The following is a 17,597-nucleotide window of genomic DNA, read 5'->3' as shown; positions in this document are numbered from 1 at the left end:
AACTGTGTTCTGGCATGTTTCTTTTGATGAATTTTTCCCTCTCACTTTAAATTTAGGCCTGATATTATTTTTAAATTTATTATTATTTTGTTTTAGAATTTTTAAATGAACATACATAGCATCAGCTGATTTTGGCATTTAAAATTTATTTTTGTTGATTCTCCTTCCACCCTCTTCTACCCTTCCAATGCTTTGTAACTTCCTTTTCACTTTCATCTGATAGTGCCCATTGCCCTCCTCCACTTCCTCAACTCCTCTTCTCCTCCTCTCCTGGTCTCTTGTACCCACACATATCCACTTAGATACACACATGTAAATATTACATGCTAGGATCAGCATATGAGAGAATACTCTATTTTTTTTTTTTGTCTTTCTGAGTTACCCAGCTTAATGTAGTATTTCCCAACATTATTATTTTTCTTGCAAATTTCACTTGTGTTTACCTCTAGAATTCCATTGTTCTTTGGCGCTATGATTTCATTATCCATTCATCTGTTGATGGACACGTAGGAAGGATCCATTTTCTTGCAGCTGTGACTAATGCAGCAGTAAATATGATTGTGCAAGCATCTCTGTGCTAGTACATTGAACCATTCTGGTATATGCCCTGGAGTAGTAGAGCTAGCTTATATGAAGGTTCTAGTTCCCTTTTTTAAAAAAGTGTATTTTATTTATTATTGGTGTACACATGTGTGTGTGGGATGTGTGTGTTTGGGGGGGTGTCTGCTTGTGACATGACACAGATGTAGAGATCAGAGGACAATAATGCAGATTAAGCTCTCTCCTTTTCATTTTTATGTGGGTTCCAGGGATAGAATACTAGATAATCATGCTTATTTGTGTGTACATGTGTGTGCATGTGTGTGCATGTGTGCGCCCAAAGCTGATGCTAGAATTTCTTTTTGGTTGCTCTTCAGCCTTGTTCTTTGGGGCAGGATCTCTCAATCAAACTCAAAACTCACAAAATCTGTGTAGTTTCACTAGCCAGATTTCTGTGGAACTCCCTTGTCTCTGCCTCCATAGGCTGAAATTACAGAGGGCTGCCATTCTTGCCTGGCATTCATGTGGCTCTAGGCCAATGGTTCTCAAAATGTGAGTTGTGATCCCTTCAGAGATTGAATGACCCTTTCCCAGGAGTCACCTAAGATAGAGGAAAGTGTATTACATTTACATTGTGATTCGTAACAGAAGCAAAATTACAGTTATGAAGTGACAGTGAAAATAATTTTATGGTCGGGGGTCACCACAACATGAGAAACTGTATTAAAGTGTCACAGCATTAGCAAAGTTGAGAACTGGTCTAGGGATCTGAACTTTGGTCCCCTTGCTTGCCAGCAACGGCTTTAACTGCAGAGCTGTCTCCCCAGCCACAGTGATTTTTAATTTGAGAAGCCCCCATACTAAATTCCATCATGGCTGTACTAGCTTACATTTCTACCAGCAGTGGATAAACATTGTTCTCCCCACATCCTCATCAGAGGAGAATGTGCTGAACCAATCAAATGCTGCTCCTGGGTAAGAAACTGAATGGCTGAGAAATTGTTCAGCATCTAGTGACCTAGAAACCATTGGTAACCTTGGAAAGAGCCATTTTGGTTGGTTGTTGTGGCAGAAGACAGGGTAGGTATATTAAAAACTGGGTGTCCCTGGAGGACGTGGAGTGACAGATTCAGGAAGTTGTTTTAGAAATGCGGCCATTAAGGAAAGGTAAGAACGTGGAAAGGTTTTAGTTTAATCTGAACTCTCAATCTTTTTTCAGACAGAATCACTCTAGTGTAGAGCAGCCTCACAATGCAGCAGGAATGATGGAGGTCAGTTTGTAATGCCAGATTTCTGAGAAGACAAGGAGAATGGACTCTAGAGAAGAGTGGAGGGCCCTAGCTTTTGAGAGCAGCAGAGACTCAATCTCAGAGTCAAGGGTAAAAGGCGATCAGAAGTGGAAGGCTGTAAGCATGTTGTGAGCAACTAGCTGACAGCCATAATTTCTTTTTTCTTTCTCTATTTTATTTAATCTTTATTTATTTAAGATTATCTTTATTTAATCTTTCTACTTCCTTTCTTCTTCCTTTTTCTCTCTTTCCCTTCCTTCCTTCCTTCCTTCCTTCCTTCCTTCCTTCCTTCCTTCCTTCTTTCTTTCTTTCTTTCTTTCTTTCTTTCTTTCTTTCTTTCTTTCTTTCTTTCTTTCTTTCTTTCTTTCCCTGTGGTGAACTCTGGCTTTATGGGTACAATAGTGGCTATGCCAGGAAGAGACAAATCGAGGCTTCTAGATGAAGGTTGAGGGAAAAAAGCAGGCCCCTCCCCTCTTGCAGGCAGACTTAGCTGTGAGGGCAAGCCACCTTTGATTATACGTGGAAGAAATGTGGGAGAAGTGTCAGGGTGACAGAGAGGAAGAAGCCTGCGTGTTCTTTACTCTGAAATGATTTTTACTGTCTTCAGTTCTTTTGCATAAAAAAACCCTCCACACTCTCAAGTCTCTTTTACTATTGCCATGGCAACACAATGGGAATCTTAACTAATATAGTAGGTTTGTAGTTTTGCTGTGCTCAGGCACTATGAACTGGTGTGTGTGTGTGTGTGTGTGTGTGAGAGAGAGAGAGAGAGAGAGAGAGAGAGAGAGAAAGAGAGAGAGAGAGAGGAGAGACATCGAGGGATGGAGATTTGTGTGTGAGTGCATGCATAAGAATTACTGTGGCTTCTGTCACCGGTGTGCCTTAGTGTGGTGGGGAGGTCAGAGGACAAGCCTGGGTGTTAGCCCTCACCTTTCTCTTTGATGAAGACAGGGTTTCTTTTTGTTTGTCGTTGTGGAGCTAGCTGGCCCACACGTTTCTGAGAATCTTCTGTCTCTGCACTGAATCTCGTGGGCATGCTGCAATTACAGATCCACACTGCTCTGTCACTGAGGTGCACGAGTCCCAAGGATCCCAAAGCAGGAGCCGCGCTTGTCGGAAAGTCACTTTACCCATCAATGTCTCAGCAGCCCTCTCCTCTTCTTTCATTCCTCTCTTTCTTTCTTTCTTTCTTTCTTTCTTTCTTTCTTTCTTTCTTTCTTTCTTTCTTTCTTTCTTTCTTTTCTTTTTTATCTTCTTTGTTCTCATACTCAGAACTTGGCTCCAAATGAAGGGTCATACTTCAGGAACCTCGAGTTGCTGACAAGTTCTTTTCTTTTAAATAAATATTTAAATTGTTTTCATTGTTATATTTTTATCATATTCTTTCCCTCCCCCAACTCCTTCCAGAACGTGCCCACTCCCCTTCCTACTCAACTTCATATTCTTTATCCTTTTTTCTAAAAATAAAAAATAAAAACCCAAATCAAAACAAACAAAAGACCAAAAAAAAAAAAAAAAAAAAAAAAAAGCCAAACCCAACCAACCAACAAAAGCACATAAAAACCATGGAGTTCATTTTGTTGACTAACTACTCCTGAGCGTGGCGCCTGCTCTGAAATATGGTTGATATACCCACTCCAAAGAAGAAAACAGATTTTCTGTCTCCCAGCAGGTGTCAGTTGCAAACAGCTTCCTGGTTAGGATTCTTGTACTGGTCTTGTTCACGCTGTCACAATTTCCGTGAGGTCATGTGTGCATCAGCCCTACTGTGTCTGAAAGAGGCTGTTCCCTTTCGCTCATCTACCACCTCTGGCTCTTCTTTGATGATAATTTCTTACACATGGCAGGTTGATCTTCATCTCTGAACCATGCTAATCTCCTCTGCACCATCTAACTGCTGATGGTTAATGAGAACCAAGGGCCAGGAAATACTGTGAATCTGCCCATTTAATGAAAGTTGTTTAGTTAATTAGTTCAGCCGTGCTGAAGATTAAACCCAGGGCCTTGCTCCTGCTGGGCAGACACTGCCACTGAACTACATTCTAGGTCAGTGAAGATGGCTTATAAAAAGGAAAGTAAAACTAATACTGTGGAGAAGAGGAGGCTTCCACGTATGGGAGAGGACGGAGATGAACATGTGTTAAGAGAATAGGCATTCATCACTACAGCTGAGGACATTCCATCCAGGCCTAGGGCCCTCCGGGGTTTGGGGAGAAGGTTGTACAGGGCCAGGAGACAGGGAGGGCTTAGATGAGAACAAGAAGGGAACTGCAAAATCAGTATGAGCATCATAGGAGAGAGACCTGGATCCTAGAATCGGTCGGAAACCCGTGTGCTCATGAAGGGTGTCAAACCACACGACCTCCTGAGCACAGCCAGGTTCCATGCTGAGAGAAGTGGTCATAACTCAAGTCTTGACTGGCCACAGCTGTGCTTGGCTTTTGTTTTGTTTTGGAGCTTGGGGCTTCTGGACCACTAAACTTGATTCTTGTGGTGAGAACAGTTTATGTTTCCCTTCAAGAGGTTCTGTCACCCAGGCATGCTCTGACCCAGTAACCCAAGTATGATCCTTCTTTCAATACTTGCTATCACTACTGAGGTAGGTGAGGGGGATACATACTGTTTCAGTAAATGCTCAGGAAAAGGGTCAAAGAGAGGAGAATACAGCACCTAACGTGCAATCAAGATGACCTGTATGACAAGATACTGTTTCTTCTCAGCAGCTGACAGGTCTACAAAATACTAGTAGTTTGTTTGGCAAGCCCACCTTTCACATACACAGTAGTGTCATGTCAGGGTCATGTAGTAACAGGATCTACCTCTGGCAACCCTTGGCTGGCTCACCGACCCCCACCCCCAGAGATGGGGTCTTAGCCCAGGAGATAAATGTCATCTTAGCCCTGGGCTTTCCAGCTTCCCCCATTTCATCAGTCCTGCTCTCTGGGTCTGGTTAGCTTGCCTCCTCTTGAGTCTCCACCTTCCAAGGCTTGCTCTGCATTTCTGTGGTGTGTGGATGTGCTTCTGTGTGGAGCTCCCGCCTACGCAATCTCTGCCCACACAGGAGCATAATTAAACAAAGAGGAAAATGGCTGGGAAGGCAGCCAGCTGGAGTCAGAGCAGGCAGTCATGTTCAGCAGGAGAAAGAAATCAGGGGCAATATTGGCCTTTCAGGTCCTTGAGCTTGCGTTTAGGGAGAGCAGAGCCACGTGCCCAGAGGCTGTCTCTAGATGGATAACCACAATTGGTATCTGACTGGGTCCTCAAAGTAGGTCAATAAAGGCAAGAGGTTTAGCAGGTCAAGACCTTACTCGTGGGCTAATAGAGCCAAAGAAAAGCTACTCAGAGAGAGAGAGCGAGAGCAAGAATGTCCCAAAATTATTAGCTTCTGGTGCTCCCATGGGACCTGTTGAAGGTTGAGAGCAACAGGTGAGATACTAAAACTGTGAAGGTACTTGCTAATCTTGTAGATCTGGGTTCAGCTCCCAGTGACACACAACCATCCGTAACTCCAGTTCCATGGGATCTGAGGGTATGTGCATGCGTAGATACACATATACATTAAATAAAATAAATACATCTAAATTTTTTAAAAGTCTGAACAAATATCTTAGCCAACCAGTCAAGATCACAATGCCCACCAATGTTATTCCTTGTCCCTAAAATTCCATTTCTCCCAGTTTTTCAAAGCAATGCAGTTCTGAAGTCTCCAAGAGAGGCTTGTAAGGGAAAGAAGGACCTGGTGCCCTCTGCTGGCAAGATCTGGTACTGCCATAAGCGCTCAGAGGCCATACATAGATGCTTGGACCCACAGACACTAGACAGCTAGAGCCTCAGAACTCGCACAGGCAAAATCACATGAGTAAGAGCGATAGATAATATTCATCATGAAGAAATCGCTACCTACCAGGTGCTGGTGGGAACTTTACATTCATAAATTAGTTCACATTTCAATTCTCCAGCATTTGCTCTCAATAGCGCTAAAAGATTTTGTAGAACAGGCTAAAAGTTCCCCAGCTAGTAAGTGCTACTTCAGAAGCAAGCCTCAAGTCTGATGGCTACAATTGCATGCTCTGTCCCACTTGCAGTACTTCAGCTCCAGCTTAACAGGTGCCCTGACTTGAGTCATGGGTTTGATATCAACTTGACAACCCACCTCTGATTCCAGATTCAGGCCAAACCTTGCTTTCTGTTCTTAGAGTTTGCATTAGCTCTTACCTCAAGATGGATGGACCTTCTCCTTATGAATCTGATTCCTTCCCAAGCTTGAAAAACTATTTCCATATGTCTTTCAGGGCTAACAGCCAAACCCTAAGAAAGGAAGGAAGGAAGGAAGGAAGGAAGGAAGAAAGAAAGAAAGAAAGAAAGAAAGAGAGAGAGAAAAAAGGGAGGGGGAAGGGGGAAGAGGGTAGGATATATATATTAAAGTTATGCTAATGACTGCAGTTGGTTTCAAGATTGAGCTTTATGTTTTTAAGGTTAAGCCTATGATGGGTAGCTACAAGACTGCCTATATAGATCTACTTGAAATAGATACGGTCCTAAAACACTTATCTAAGGAATATGCCAGAATTAGAGATTATAACATTCTCATTTTACAGGATGCAGTTTAGAGCAGATAACTAAAGACAGACAAAGACTAACTCAGATATGCTGGCCCTCAAGCTTTTCAGAGATCTGATGAATATGGCATCTAATGTATGTAGGTTTTATTATGACAGAGAGTCCCAAAATCCTGGCAGTAGCTCCCCAAGGTCTCCGAGAAGATTTGGGTACAATGACAAATGACTTCAACTCTGGATTGTGGCATGCTAACCACTGGGCAAAGCTGACCCAACTGGCCCACCACTAGGGCTCAGCCTAAACTGTGGACAAAACTGTGGACACCTGGAGAGTCATTGTTTCATGTTGCTGAAGGCAAGGTGGGCTCAGTCTCTCGTGTTCTTTTTCCTTTGCTTGTGATGCCATGAGACCACAGAAGCGAAGGACAACTGCCCAGGTTGTGGACTGACTAGTCATTTGTCATTTTGATTAGTACATAGATTGGTACATTTATTTAGCTTTTAATTTATCCTTCTCAGGTCTCTGATCACATTGATGGCCAAGCTAAGCCCTAATTAGTTTTGCAGCTAAAGAGCAGACAATTAGATCCACTGTTCGTTCATTGGTCGATTCATTAGCTAGTTAGATTTACTAGGTACTAGATCTCTTATTTAGAAAGGCGAACAGGTTTGCCCTGCTCGTAGGCTTCATGTTAATTGCCTGCGCCTTATGGTGAATAACTAGATAGAAAGATATAAATATATATATATCTTTGCAGGAGATTAGCTAACTGGGAAAACAGGAGTGGGTGAACATCTTGAATTCCAGCCAGGCCAAGGTATCCTGCAGTCATGACTGTTGAAAAGAAGACAATGAGACTGAGGTCTGCTGAAGACAGAAGAGCTGAACCTCAAGGCAGGCATGATCTCAGCAGAAAAGCCCTTGACATGTTTTGACACTTTGGAGCAAATCTAGCAGCAGGCAAGATGTAGGTGTGTAGATGCTTGTCCCACCCCCTTCTCCAGCGTGGCAGCTGGCCACACTGGGTGGCCTTGTCAGTGGGTCACAGCTTTGCTTTTCAGGAGGGACTTGGTCTCCCCTGGTTACCACACTGACTGTTGGAAAGAATCATGTCGCTCTCTGTAAAGGAAGGTGCTTTAGCCCCAAGTGGAGACCGTCTCTTTCTGCCTCCCTTCACAAAATAAGTAAGTAAATATAAAAACAGTGGACGTAGGTTTCCTTTCGCGTGAACTTAGGAGCCCTGTGACTTGGGGTGTGTCATTTTAACATGGAGATAATACTGGTTCCCTTCTCACATGGTTGTAATGATGAACTGAGACAGTGTACGTGGCCCAGAACCTGGCATAAAGTAACTCCTCAGCAAATCAAATCCAGTGTTTTCAGTAGCTCTCTTTCCAGCTTCCTGATCTGGAAAGAATGAGCATAATAATAAACTTCCTAACACTGTTATAAGAACCAAAGGGTATAACATATGTATAGCAGTCACAAATGCCTCCTTAACAGTATGAAAAATAGCAAGTTTTGTAAATTTCATTTAAGTTTCTAATCATCTAACTTTCAGAAGATTTTTTTTTTAATCTCAGTTGTATTTTATGGATTTATGTCTGGTTTTTCCTTCCCATTCTTAGGGTCTTGCAAAAGTCTCTGGCCATCTGAGGCCCATCTGAGGCCGAGCTGATGGTCTGTTGACAGTGCCAGCTGGTGTGTGCCTTGTTCAAGCTTACACACTTTTAGGGGTCCACTCTGGGGTTCCAGTGCTTCATGACACTGTGGTCAGTCTCTAGTTTCCAAAAATAATCCTGTGTTCTCCCTGTTCTGTGCCCTCTAGGAAAGTGGGATCTAGGTTGCTTCCTCCCAAGAGATGTTAGTAGGCAGAGATCTGGCTCTTATTACTTTTACCTTCTGAATATGGCAGAGGAGCTCTGCAGGCGTGACTAAAGGTAATAGTACTCGGCTGACCTTGAAACAGAGAAATTATTCCACATTATTCAGGTTGACCTAATCTGATGGGTCCCTATAAAGAAGAGCCTTTCTTTTGCTTGGTCCTAGAAATGGAGTGCTTGGGGAGAAGGGGTTGGCGCTTAAAGTAGGCAAGCATCAGAAAACCAGAGAGAAGAGTTCTACACTCAAGGGTGACAAATTCTGCCAACAGCCTGAATGAATCTGGAAGCAGATTCTTCCATGAAGCCTCCAGTTAAGAGCCCAGCCCAGCTGACTGCTGAATTCAGTCTCATCAGGCCCCAAGCAGTGCGGAGCTGAGTCACACAGCTGTGAGGTAATATGTGGATGCTGTTTTAGGCTGTGAAGTTTGTGGTAAGATGTTACAGCTAGGAAAATAACAACAACTAACATAACCTTCAAGCTTCCTGTTCCTTTAATTAGTCTTAAGGAATATTCCATCCTCAGGTCCAGAAGTTTCTGTTCTTTCATTTCTAAGCCTGCGTAGAAGAATGGGAACATTTGCCTCCAAGTTAATATTTGAAGTCCTAAGAGACCTGGCTTTTGGAAACAAAATGGTGCAGAGGTTTCTGATGATTCCTGGTCTGGATGCTGCAATTCAAAAAGCCTTATGTTCCGGGGATGCAAACATTTCAGTTATTTCCTATGATAGAGGGCAGGGATAAAACGCCCAGTACCTGGAATGATGATTTCAATAACATTTCTTGCCACATACAGAAGCACCTTGTTTGATGCTTGTTACACACTGAGGTATTTTTAGACTAAAAGAATTGACTTTTTTGTTGTTGTTGTTACAGGAACTTGAAATTGTGTTCTAACCTACTTCTACATAACCCCAAACCGTGAAAGCACTGTCTTCAACACAGTAACAGGAACTGCTCCACCTCTGGAGGACCCCATGTGGTGACATCACACCCCCCATGGAAGAACAGAGGTAGAAACAGATGCACATCTGGCCTTGAAGCTTATTTTCCTGCATCCAGGAGACTGGACTTGGTCCATTATCACTGTGTTTTTGCTGCTGCAGACAAGGATTCTATGGAGTGGCAGGAGTCACCCACTCTAACAGAGCCTCCAAGGGGGTCACGTGTGTCTATCACACTGTACTAAAAATAAGTTTATTTTCATCTCTCTAAGTCCATCAGGTATGTGATGAAACTGTTCACCTCCCCCCCCCCCATCTAGTTCAACGTGATTTGGGGGCAGAGAGGTAGAAAAGGCACCCATCTTCTTCCAGCACTGGGCTTCTATGTTTCAGCTTTCCTCAATAAATGTGTATGTGTGTACCTACTAAGTATCAGGCAGTTTGGGACTTGGTAATATAGAGATGAATGAGATAAACCCAGTGCCAACCTTATGAATGTTATATTTTATTAACAAATCACAAAATAACCACATACTTTAAAATGCTTTAAAGTGCAGTAACCCTCAATATCTTCTTCTGATGATGACACTTATCATCCTGTTATACCCCAGTTACACACCAGGTTCATTTTAAAATACCGCCTGACACAGCTCAAACCTGAAGTCTGGCCATGCCCTGAGGCAGCTGAAATGGTGATCTCGAGTGAATGTAGTTCAGAAATGATATCAGCCTTCTTTCCTTGTAGCTCCAACACCGTCTTTGTCCTATTCCAGTAGACCTCCTTTAAATGGACCAAGGTTACAGCACTCCCAGGTCATTCACTGTTCTCCGTGATCGTGGTTATGCTTATGAGGATGCATGTGTGTGCAGAAGACAGAAACAGTTAATGTGGGACCCGGTCTTGAGCCAGTGTGCCCATGAATGTGCATGTGCATATGGGTGAGTAAGGGAGAGATGCATGCTATAACCCACATCTCTAGCTAGGCATATACAGGCCTATGTTTCTGTGACCTAGCAGATAAGATGGCAGTTTCTGCAGGCAGGCTTTCCTGCCACTCTGGATTCACTTGAGCTGGGATTCCGGGGGTCAGGATGAGGTCACTCTTTGCCTATGGGTTTCTCCTGGCCAGCCTTTCCCTCTCCATCCTTGGAAGTTCCTTTGCCAGGCTCAGCCTCATCATCAGCCTCAGCTGTGTCCTCTGGCATTGGCCATTCTCGAGCCTGCCACTCCAGCCTTTCGATGCGGTAAGCGATCTTCAGTGCGCTGGACTCCAGCTCGGCCAGCAGGCGAGCAAACTTGGTCTGTAGATCATCAAGCTGCTGGTCCAGGCCTTTTAGCCGAGCCTCTGTGGCCTCCTGCAGGGCAATCTCAGCTGCCTCAGCATTCACATCCAACTTATTCATTTTGAGCAGTATCTCCCGGCCTTTCTCCTCCATGACGGCCTGGGCCTGTGGATACTCACTCAGCACCTCTCGCAGATCCTCCTTGCTGAGGCAGAACAGGTCCGAGTAGCCTAGGCTCTTGATGTTGGCTGTTCGCCGGTTTCCAGACATGTTCCCTATGGTCCAAGGGCAGACAGATGTGGGAAGAGCAGTTAGGAGGGACAGGAAGGTGGCATTTCACTCCTGAACCAGGATATAGCCTCCATATAGCCTTCCAAACTCTCTTTCTGCTTTCTTTCTCTCTCTTTTTCTTTCTTTCTTTCTTTCTTTCTTTCTTTCTTTCTTTCTTTCTTTCTTTCTTTCTTTCTTTCTTTCTTCCTTCCTTCCTTCCTTCCTTCCTTCCTTTCTTTCTTTCTTTCTTTCTTTCTTTCTTTCTTTCTTTCTTTCTTTCTTTCTTTCTTTCTTTTCATTTAGTTGTGCTGGTGAACAAGCCCTGTGCTTATCAGTAACCTTCCTTGCTAGACATTTGATGGGTAGTTCTGTAACAACATAGCTGATGCAGGAATTTTCAGCTGGTCTGTTGGCACTTCCACTAGTGCCCATGGGACATATCTGCATTGTTGTCTAAGAATCCACCCCGCCCACTAACCTTGGCTCAGCTGCTTCTCAGGGAACAGATAATCCAAATCCTGTTTCTCCCCTGAGGCCTCAGACAAGGACCATATCTCCTTAATCTACATGGCCCAAAGTCCCATCTCGTCCCAGGGGTCTGCCATCCCCACTGCCCTGCCCTGCCCAGCCCTGCGCCTCTCGGCTCTCCCTGGGGACCCACCTTTGATGTTGATGATACTGATCTCCCCGAAGTAGAGCCCTGCGCCAAGCACAGCATACTGTGTGACCCCGTCGTCGGCCACCACGGCCAGCTGGCCCTCGCGGATGATGTACATCTCTCGGCCGATGTCCCCTTTGCGGCACACGTACTCGCCTGGCGAGTAGGTCTGGGGCTGGAGCTTCAGCACCAGCTCTTCCAGCAGGCTGGCTTCACAGTTCTGGAAGATCTGCACTCGGCTCAGGGTAGACAGGTGCACGGACACAGCAACCTCGGCCCGAAGCCGCTCAGGCAAGTGCTGCAAGATGGCTACCTCATTGGTCATCTTCTTGTTGATCTGCAGATGCTGGTACCTGGGAGAAAGGCAGTGCCATCTCCTCACCAGAATCCAGTGTCTGCCTCCACCCACTCACCAGGACTCAGCTCAGCCAAGAACCGAGCCCACTGGGTTCTCCTAAGAGCAACGGGAGTACCTCACAGCGTCTGACTCCCTTTCTTGGTTCACAGACATGATCTTTTCTACTTCATCCAAGACGCGGAGGCCCCTACCACGTGATAGCAGTCACTTTTCCTTTACTTCCCGTCAGGCCCTGCCCCCAGCCACAGGGTCTGGCACTGTTTCCACACTGAGTTGCTTTAGTCAGTGAGCTCCCATCCTCTCAGACAGGCTTTGTGTAATGCTGAGACATCTCCTTTTACTCAGAACATGGTTTGCAGTGTCATGATATAACCAACCGTCTGTTGGCCATCTCCTGGCTGGACAGCTCCCCTCTCCGCCCACTCCTTTCAGAGTCTCCCGAACCTCTCAGGCAGGGGCAGCTCTCATTCTCTGGTCTGTGTCACTTTTTTGTACAAATCCCTCTCCCTGTCAATCTCTTGCCCACCGTCTTTCCCTGGTCCAGAGTCCCCAGTGGAAGACGCCATTTTCTAAGCCCAGTCCCGCAGACCTAGCGATGAACGCCACCTTCCAGCTGCCGGGTTCAGCTAGCAGGCAGTGAGAACAGCCACTGGACTCAGGTCCCCAGGCACCCCTCCCCCCAGCGGGTCTGCACCCCGTCTTCTCACCAGTCAATCACGCGGCGCTCCAGCCTCCGGTTGACGTGCTGCAGCTTCATGTACTTCTTCACGAGAGCATGGTCTGGGTAGAAGGCTGCATCTGCAGTGTTCATGTTGTAAATGACGGAGCTCATGCTCCCCATGATGGTGGCGAAACCCATGACGGCCAGCAGGAAGTCACCCACCATGAAGAGATACTCTTCCTCTCTGGCTGGCAGCGGCGTGTCGCCCACAGTGGTCAGGATCAGAGTAGAGAAGTAGAAGCTGTAGAGGTACTGGCGCCGCAGGGTCTCAAAGCCCGGCTGCGCAGGGTCTGGGTACACCCACGCATCCCGACCGAAGCCCAGGTACCTAGACAGGGCAAAATACAAGCAGCTGTTCCAGTGGATGACAACAAAGATGTAGAGCATCAGCTTGGCGATGCGGAAGGCGTTTGGGTAAGCTGTGCGGGTCTCTGTGCGGTCAAAGGCCTCGAAGAGACGGGGTACTCGGAGAAAGCGGTTTAGCCTGAGCGTGGGGATATGGGGGCCTAGCCGCACGTAGGCTGCGTCTGTGGGGACCAGGGAAGCCAGGTCCAATAGGAAGCTCCAGGTGCGGACGTAGCGACTGGCGATCATTCCTTTGTCCACCACCAGGATGCCCTGCTCTAGGAATCCTGGAATGAAAGGGGGAGAGAGACCGGGGTCAACCACGGGCAGGTCTGGGGCAGCCAGGTATGACAGGACAGACGTGAGGGCAAGAGGCAGGGAGGTTTCTGGGGTGAGCTCTAAGGTGTCAAACACAGCAACGGGTGCCAATGCAGTCCAGAGGTGGCTACTTTCGTAATGGAAACGTGCGGAAAGGCTAGCCCCAGGGACTCACTGACCTGTGTGGAAGCGCACCCCAATGTCCAGGAGGTACAGCAAGTCACTTGTGTAGTCCAGCACGAACCAGGCCACCAGGTAACTGTGCTGCAAGTCGGGAAAGCACGCTCTACAGGACAGAGGCAGAAGGAACTGGCTTAAAAGTTTCAGCTATGTGTAGTGGGTTGGCAGGACAGGCCCCTCTTAATCTGTTTTGAGTCCTTCCAGGGAAGACACCCCACCCTTAGACCCTGCCCTTCTCCTTGATCTCTCTTTAGGACAGCTTAAGGCCCTCATTTAGCACCCCTGCCAAACCTGCATACAATGATGATGAGGTTATACATGACCGGGAAGACCATCGTGTTCAGCCACCAGTAGTAATAATCCCCAGACGGGTCTAGGACAGGCAGCCTCTTCCTGCAGAGAGAAGAGACTCCTCTCATTCATCCACCAGATAGTCAGCGCTCGGGTTGTGACCAGGAGACCAGGAGGAGGCCCCGGGGAGTGAGGTGGTAAGATCCCGCACAGAGGACCAGACTTCTCACCTGGGTTCGGTCGGGGCTGTGGGGCTGGACTCTGTTGTCTTCACTTTGCTGTCCTGGCTCATGGTTCTGTAGCGTGGCCCTAGCCTGTAGGAGACCCTGTGCTTCTCTGACCACAGGTGGCTTGACAAAGTGCCTGGCTTCCTGGGGCTCCAGCTGCGTCTACTCTGTCTTTGAAGCTCTTAGCAACACAGCTAGGGCTAGCAGGTATGGGGTGGGTGGAGTCCATGGCGCTCCAGCACCCTGCCCCCTGTCTCCCAGGGCAGAGGCTGGCTTACACCCGCCCAACTAAACACTGTTAATGAGGTCCCTGGAGGTGATGGGAGGTGGAGACTTGGAAAGCAAGCTTCACTTTTGTTGCTGTCTCCTTTTGCCTTCCCCTCAAACCCATGGCATCAAGGTCAGGAAACAGCCTGCCTTCAATGTAGGTCTGAATCCTGTTTTACCTTATGCAGGTTCTCTGTTTGGACCTAGTTATTTATTTAACAGTTATGTGCCAAGTGGCTCATTCCTGTTGGGTGTTAAACCAGTCTCTAGGGACAAAGAGTGTTTTCATTAGCTACATCTTTATCCACACACATAGTAGCCAGCCTTCTGGGGTGTGTGTCATCTTCTGCCCCTTTGCCCTTTTACTGTTAGCTCATGCCAAATGCCACCAGCACGTTCTGCAGAGCCTCAACGTCTATCAACTCTTCTGGTGAACACTTCTTTCCATAACAAAACAAATGTATCTCCTACAATTTCCCCGTCAAGCTGATGTCCCTGCTGAAGTCATCATTAGCATTGCAGTTATGTGCCAGGCCAAGACCGGGCTGAGTGCACAATCCCCTGCCCTCATGATCTCAGTCTTGTAGGAGTGCTCAGTAGGGTGGGATATATTTAGGTAAACACACAAGGGTAGTCCTTGCAAAGAGACTGGTGAGCACTCTGCTAGATGGGTACAGAGAGGGCTCTTGAGGTAGTAGGAAGAGACCCAACTGAGCTGTGCTCTATAGGATAAATAGGAGTCAAGTGGAGGGATGGGAGAGTGAATAGCCAAGGCAGAGTTCAAAGTGTGCATAGCATTGAAGCCCGAAAAATTATGGTGACTGGGAGAATACCAATAGTTTAAAAATATTTTTTAAAAATTTATTTAGTATTGCTATTATTATTGTGTGTGTCTGTGTGTATCTCTCTCTCTCTGTGTGTGTGTGTGTGTGTGAAAGAGATAGATAGATAGAGAGATAGAGAATGTTCCATAGTGACTATGGGGGTCAGGGTAGGTGTCTTTAGGAATTAAGCTCCAGTGATGAGGCTCATGCAGGAAGTGGTTTTAGCTGCTGAGCCATCTTGCTGACCCTCCCCCTCCCAATTTTAAAAGACTACAGAGAGAGGGGCCAGAAAAGGGGAGGCAGTAGTGAGAATGAGGCTGAATGGTGGACAGAGTCCAGATCAGGAGAGTTTTATCAGCCATGCAATTAACCTTGATTTTTTTCAGAGACAATGGGGAACCCGTAAACTATTTTGCATAGTTATGGGGTAGTGTCAGGTTTATATTTTTGGAATTTCTTGGAAGAAATATCTACATCCCTAGGTAATGTTTTCAAAATGCTTTTATCCATAGCTTTTGTCACCATTTCTTGTTTTTCTGTTTATTTCTTAGTCTTTTTTATAAGAGTCTTTGCCCATTCTTTCTAGGTTAGTGATATCTAGAACTCTCAGATTTCTCTTTTTCATCTCCGTCTTCAACACACTTTCTGGCTGACCTAGGTCACCCACGGAATTGCTTTGCCATCTAGTAACTCTCATGAAAACTACCGAGCCTCAGTTATTCACAGGATTAGCTGCATGTTAGACCCCACGTTGATACTCCACACTCACACTGCGTTAGCTACTGTTCTAATGCTGTGAAGAGACACCACCATGGCGACTTTTTGCCAGCTGTGATTTAATCCTAGACCTCACTGGAGAGGCAGAGGCAGGTGGATCTTTGTGAGTTCAAGGCCAGCCTGGTCTACAAAGTGAATTCCAGGACAACCAGGGCTGTTAACACAGAGAAACATTGAGGGCTTGTTTACAATTTCAGAGGCTTGGTCCATTAGCATCATGGCAGGGAGAACGGCAGCAGCAGGCACAGCAGGTATGCTGCTGGAGCTATGTCTTGACCCACAGACAGGCAGGAGAGAGAGAGAGAGGAGAGAGAGAGAGAGAGAGAGAGAGAGAGGCCTGACATGAAGCCTCCAAGCCCAATCCTAGTGACACACTTTCTCCGGCAAGGCCACACCTAGTAATCTTTCTAATCCTTTCAAAGAATTCCACTCCCTGGTGACTAAGCATTCAAATGTACGACTCTCTCTCTATCCTATATAAATCAAGTATGATTCCTTCCCTGTTCAAAGACACAGGCTCTCTCAATGAAGCTCAGAGTTATCTTCCATGGCTAGATACAGGTGGGTCACCACACACCCTGACACTTTCTCTCCAGTTCCCTTTGATTTTGAATTTATATAGGATATCAATATTTAATCCTTCCTTTTCCCTTATCTAGTCACCCAATTCTCAAACCCTTCTAATGCCTACATTTCTTCCTTTCTACATTCTTACCCTCCTTGCTCTTGAATGACCTTTAGCAAAGATGGCCAGTCAACCTGACCATGCATAAAATTTTATCTCTCTGTTTGTTCCAAGAATACAATACAGTTTAACATGGCCAACCAGTCCTGCTGTACTTTATATTCTGTTTTCATTCTCATCTGATCTTTGCTTTGCATGTTCCCAGGTTCCAGACACACTGTACTGGTTACAGTTCTCGGTGTCTTGACCATTCTGCCTTGCCTTAGTGTAGGGCTAATCCTTCAGGCTGAAATTTTCATTTCTTTCTTCTTTTTGAGTACTTCTTACTTTGAACCAGTTTTAGGCTTACAGAAAAGTCGCAAAAATAACACATAAAATCATAGACTCCTTATCCACGTTCTCCTGTCATCCGTCATCTTATGTAACCACAGAACAATGATCACAACAACTGATATACTTCCCACTGCAGACTTTATTGGGAAACTGCTAATTCTCTATCCTAGTGTTTCTCGTCTCTCAACCAGCATCTCCTCCTGGAAGCCATCTCTCAGCTCTTTCATCCTCTGTGCACAGAAATCAAGCTAAGTGCTGCTTCTTCTTTTACAGCCCTAATAACTACAACGTTGTAACTGTTTGAGACCGGTTCTAATGGACTAGGAATCCAGGCTGTCACGTAGGAACTTATTCCTCCTTCCACGGGGTCGCGGAAGCTTCGGGAGAGCCAGGAAGAGGCGGTCCTCGCGGGTAGGAACGTAGAATCCAACCTGCGTGCACAAGTCTGGCGAACACACTGGCGTGGTGGCCGTCAGTCAGCGTGGTCTGGGGCAGCTTTCCCACAGGCTCTGCTCACAGACTGGCCCTTGGCCTAGATCCCTGCGGGAAAGCCCCGCCCGGGACCGGAGGCCCCCGCCCGCCGGGCTCCAGCCCGGTGCCTTCCCAGCTCGTCCCTCCCTAGGCGAAGCCTGCTGCCCCCTGGCTCTGATCTTCCCGCTCAGGCCCCGCCCCGGACCGCAAGCCTCCGCCTCCTCTCAGGTCGGCCCCTATGAAAGGCCGGAACGCTCAGGGGGGCGGAGTCTGCGGCGCGCGGGGGCGGGGCCTGGGCGCGCGGAGCCGCCGCTTCCTCGGAAGGCGGAGGGTGACCCCGCCCCTGCGCTCGGCCGTTGCCAGGAAACGAGCGTT

At 46.6% G+C, this 17,597-nt stretch overlaps 1 protein-coding gene across 1 annotated transcript; it reads right to left on the bottom strand.

The window, feature by feature from the left end:
• Positions 1-9,701: 9,701 nt before the first annotated feature.
• Cnga4 (cyclic nucleotide gated channel subunit alpha 4) lies at positions 9,702-14,269 on the bottom strand. The gene is made up of 6 exons (XM_021664466.2): positions 13,869-14,269; positions 13,639-13,740; positions 13,347-13,453; positions 12,491-13,136; positions 11,429-11,778; positions 9,702-10,772 (listed from the first exon to the last, which is right to left on the bottom strand). Exons 1-6 carry the CDS (start codon positions 13,928-13,930, stop codon positions 10,312-10,314), a joined length of 1,728 nt encoding a protein of 575 aa, XP_021520141.2. The 5' UTR covers positions 13,931-14,269; the 3' UTR covers positions 9,702-10,311.
• Between the last annotated feature and the right edge of the window lie 3,328 nt (positions 14,270-17,597).

Source organism: Meriones unguiculatus, chromosome 14 (genome assembly GCF_030254825.1).
Source record: "Meriones unguiculatus strain TT.TT164.6M chromosome 14, Bangor_MerUng_6.1, whole genome shotgun sequence".
NCBI classification, from domain to species: domain Eukaryota; kingdom Metazoa; phylum Chordata; class Mammalia; order Rodentia; family Muridae; genus Meriones; species Meriones unguiculatus.
The sequence above is the reverse complement of the archived record's forward strand: the minus strand, read 5'-3'. Positions and strand labels throughout refer to the sequence as shown.

Bases quoted from the DNA above. Each gene is read 5' to 3' on its own strand.
- Cnga4 (XM_021664466.2), bottom strand. From the start codon at position 13,930: ATGAGCCAGGACAGCAAAGTGAAGACAACAGAGTCCAGCCCCACAGCC. The intron at 13,454-13,638 runs GTTTGGCAGGGG...TCTGTCCTGTAG, and splicing joins CTCATCATCATTGTATGCAG to AGCGTGCTTTCCCGACTTGC. The intron at 13,137-13,346 runs GTCAGTGAGTCC...CTTTCATTCCAG, and splicing joins TGGGGTGCGCTTCCACACAG to GATTCCTAGAGCAGGGCATC.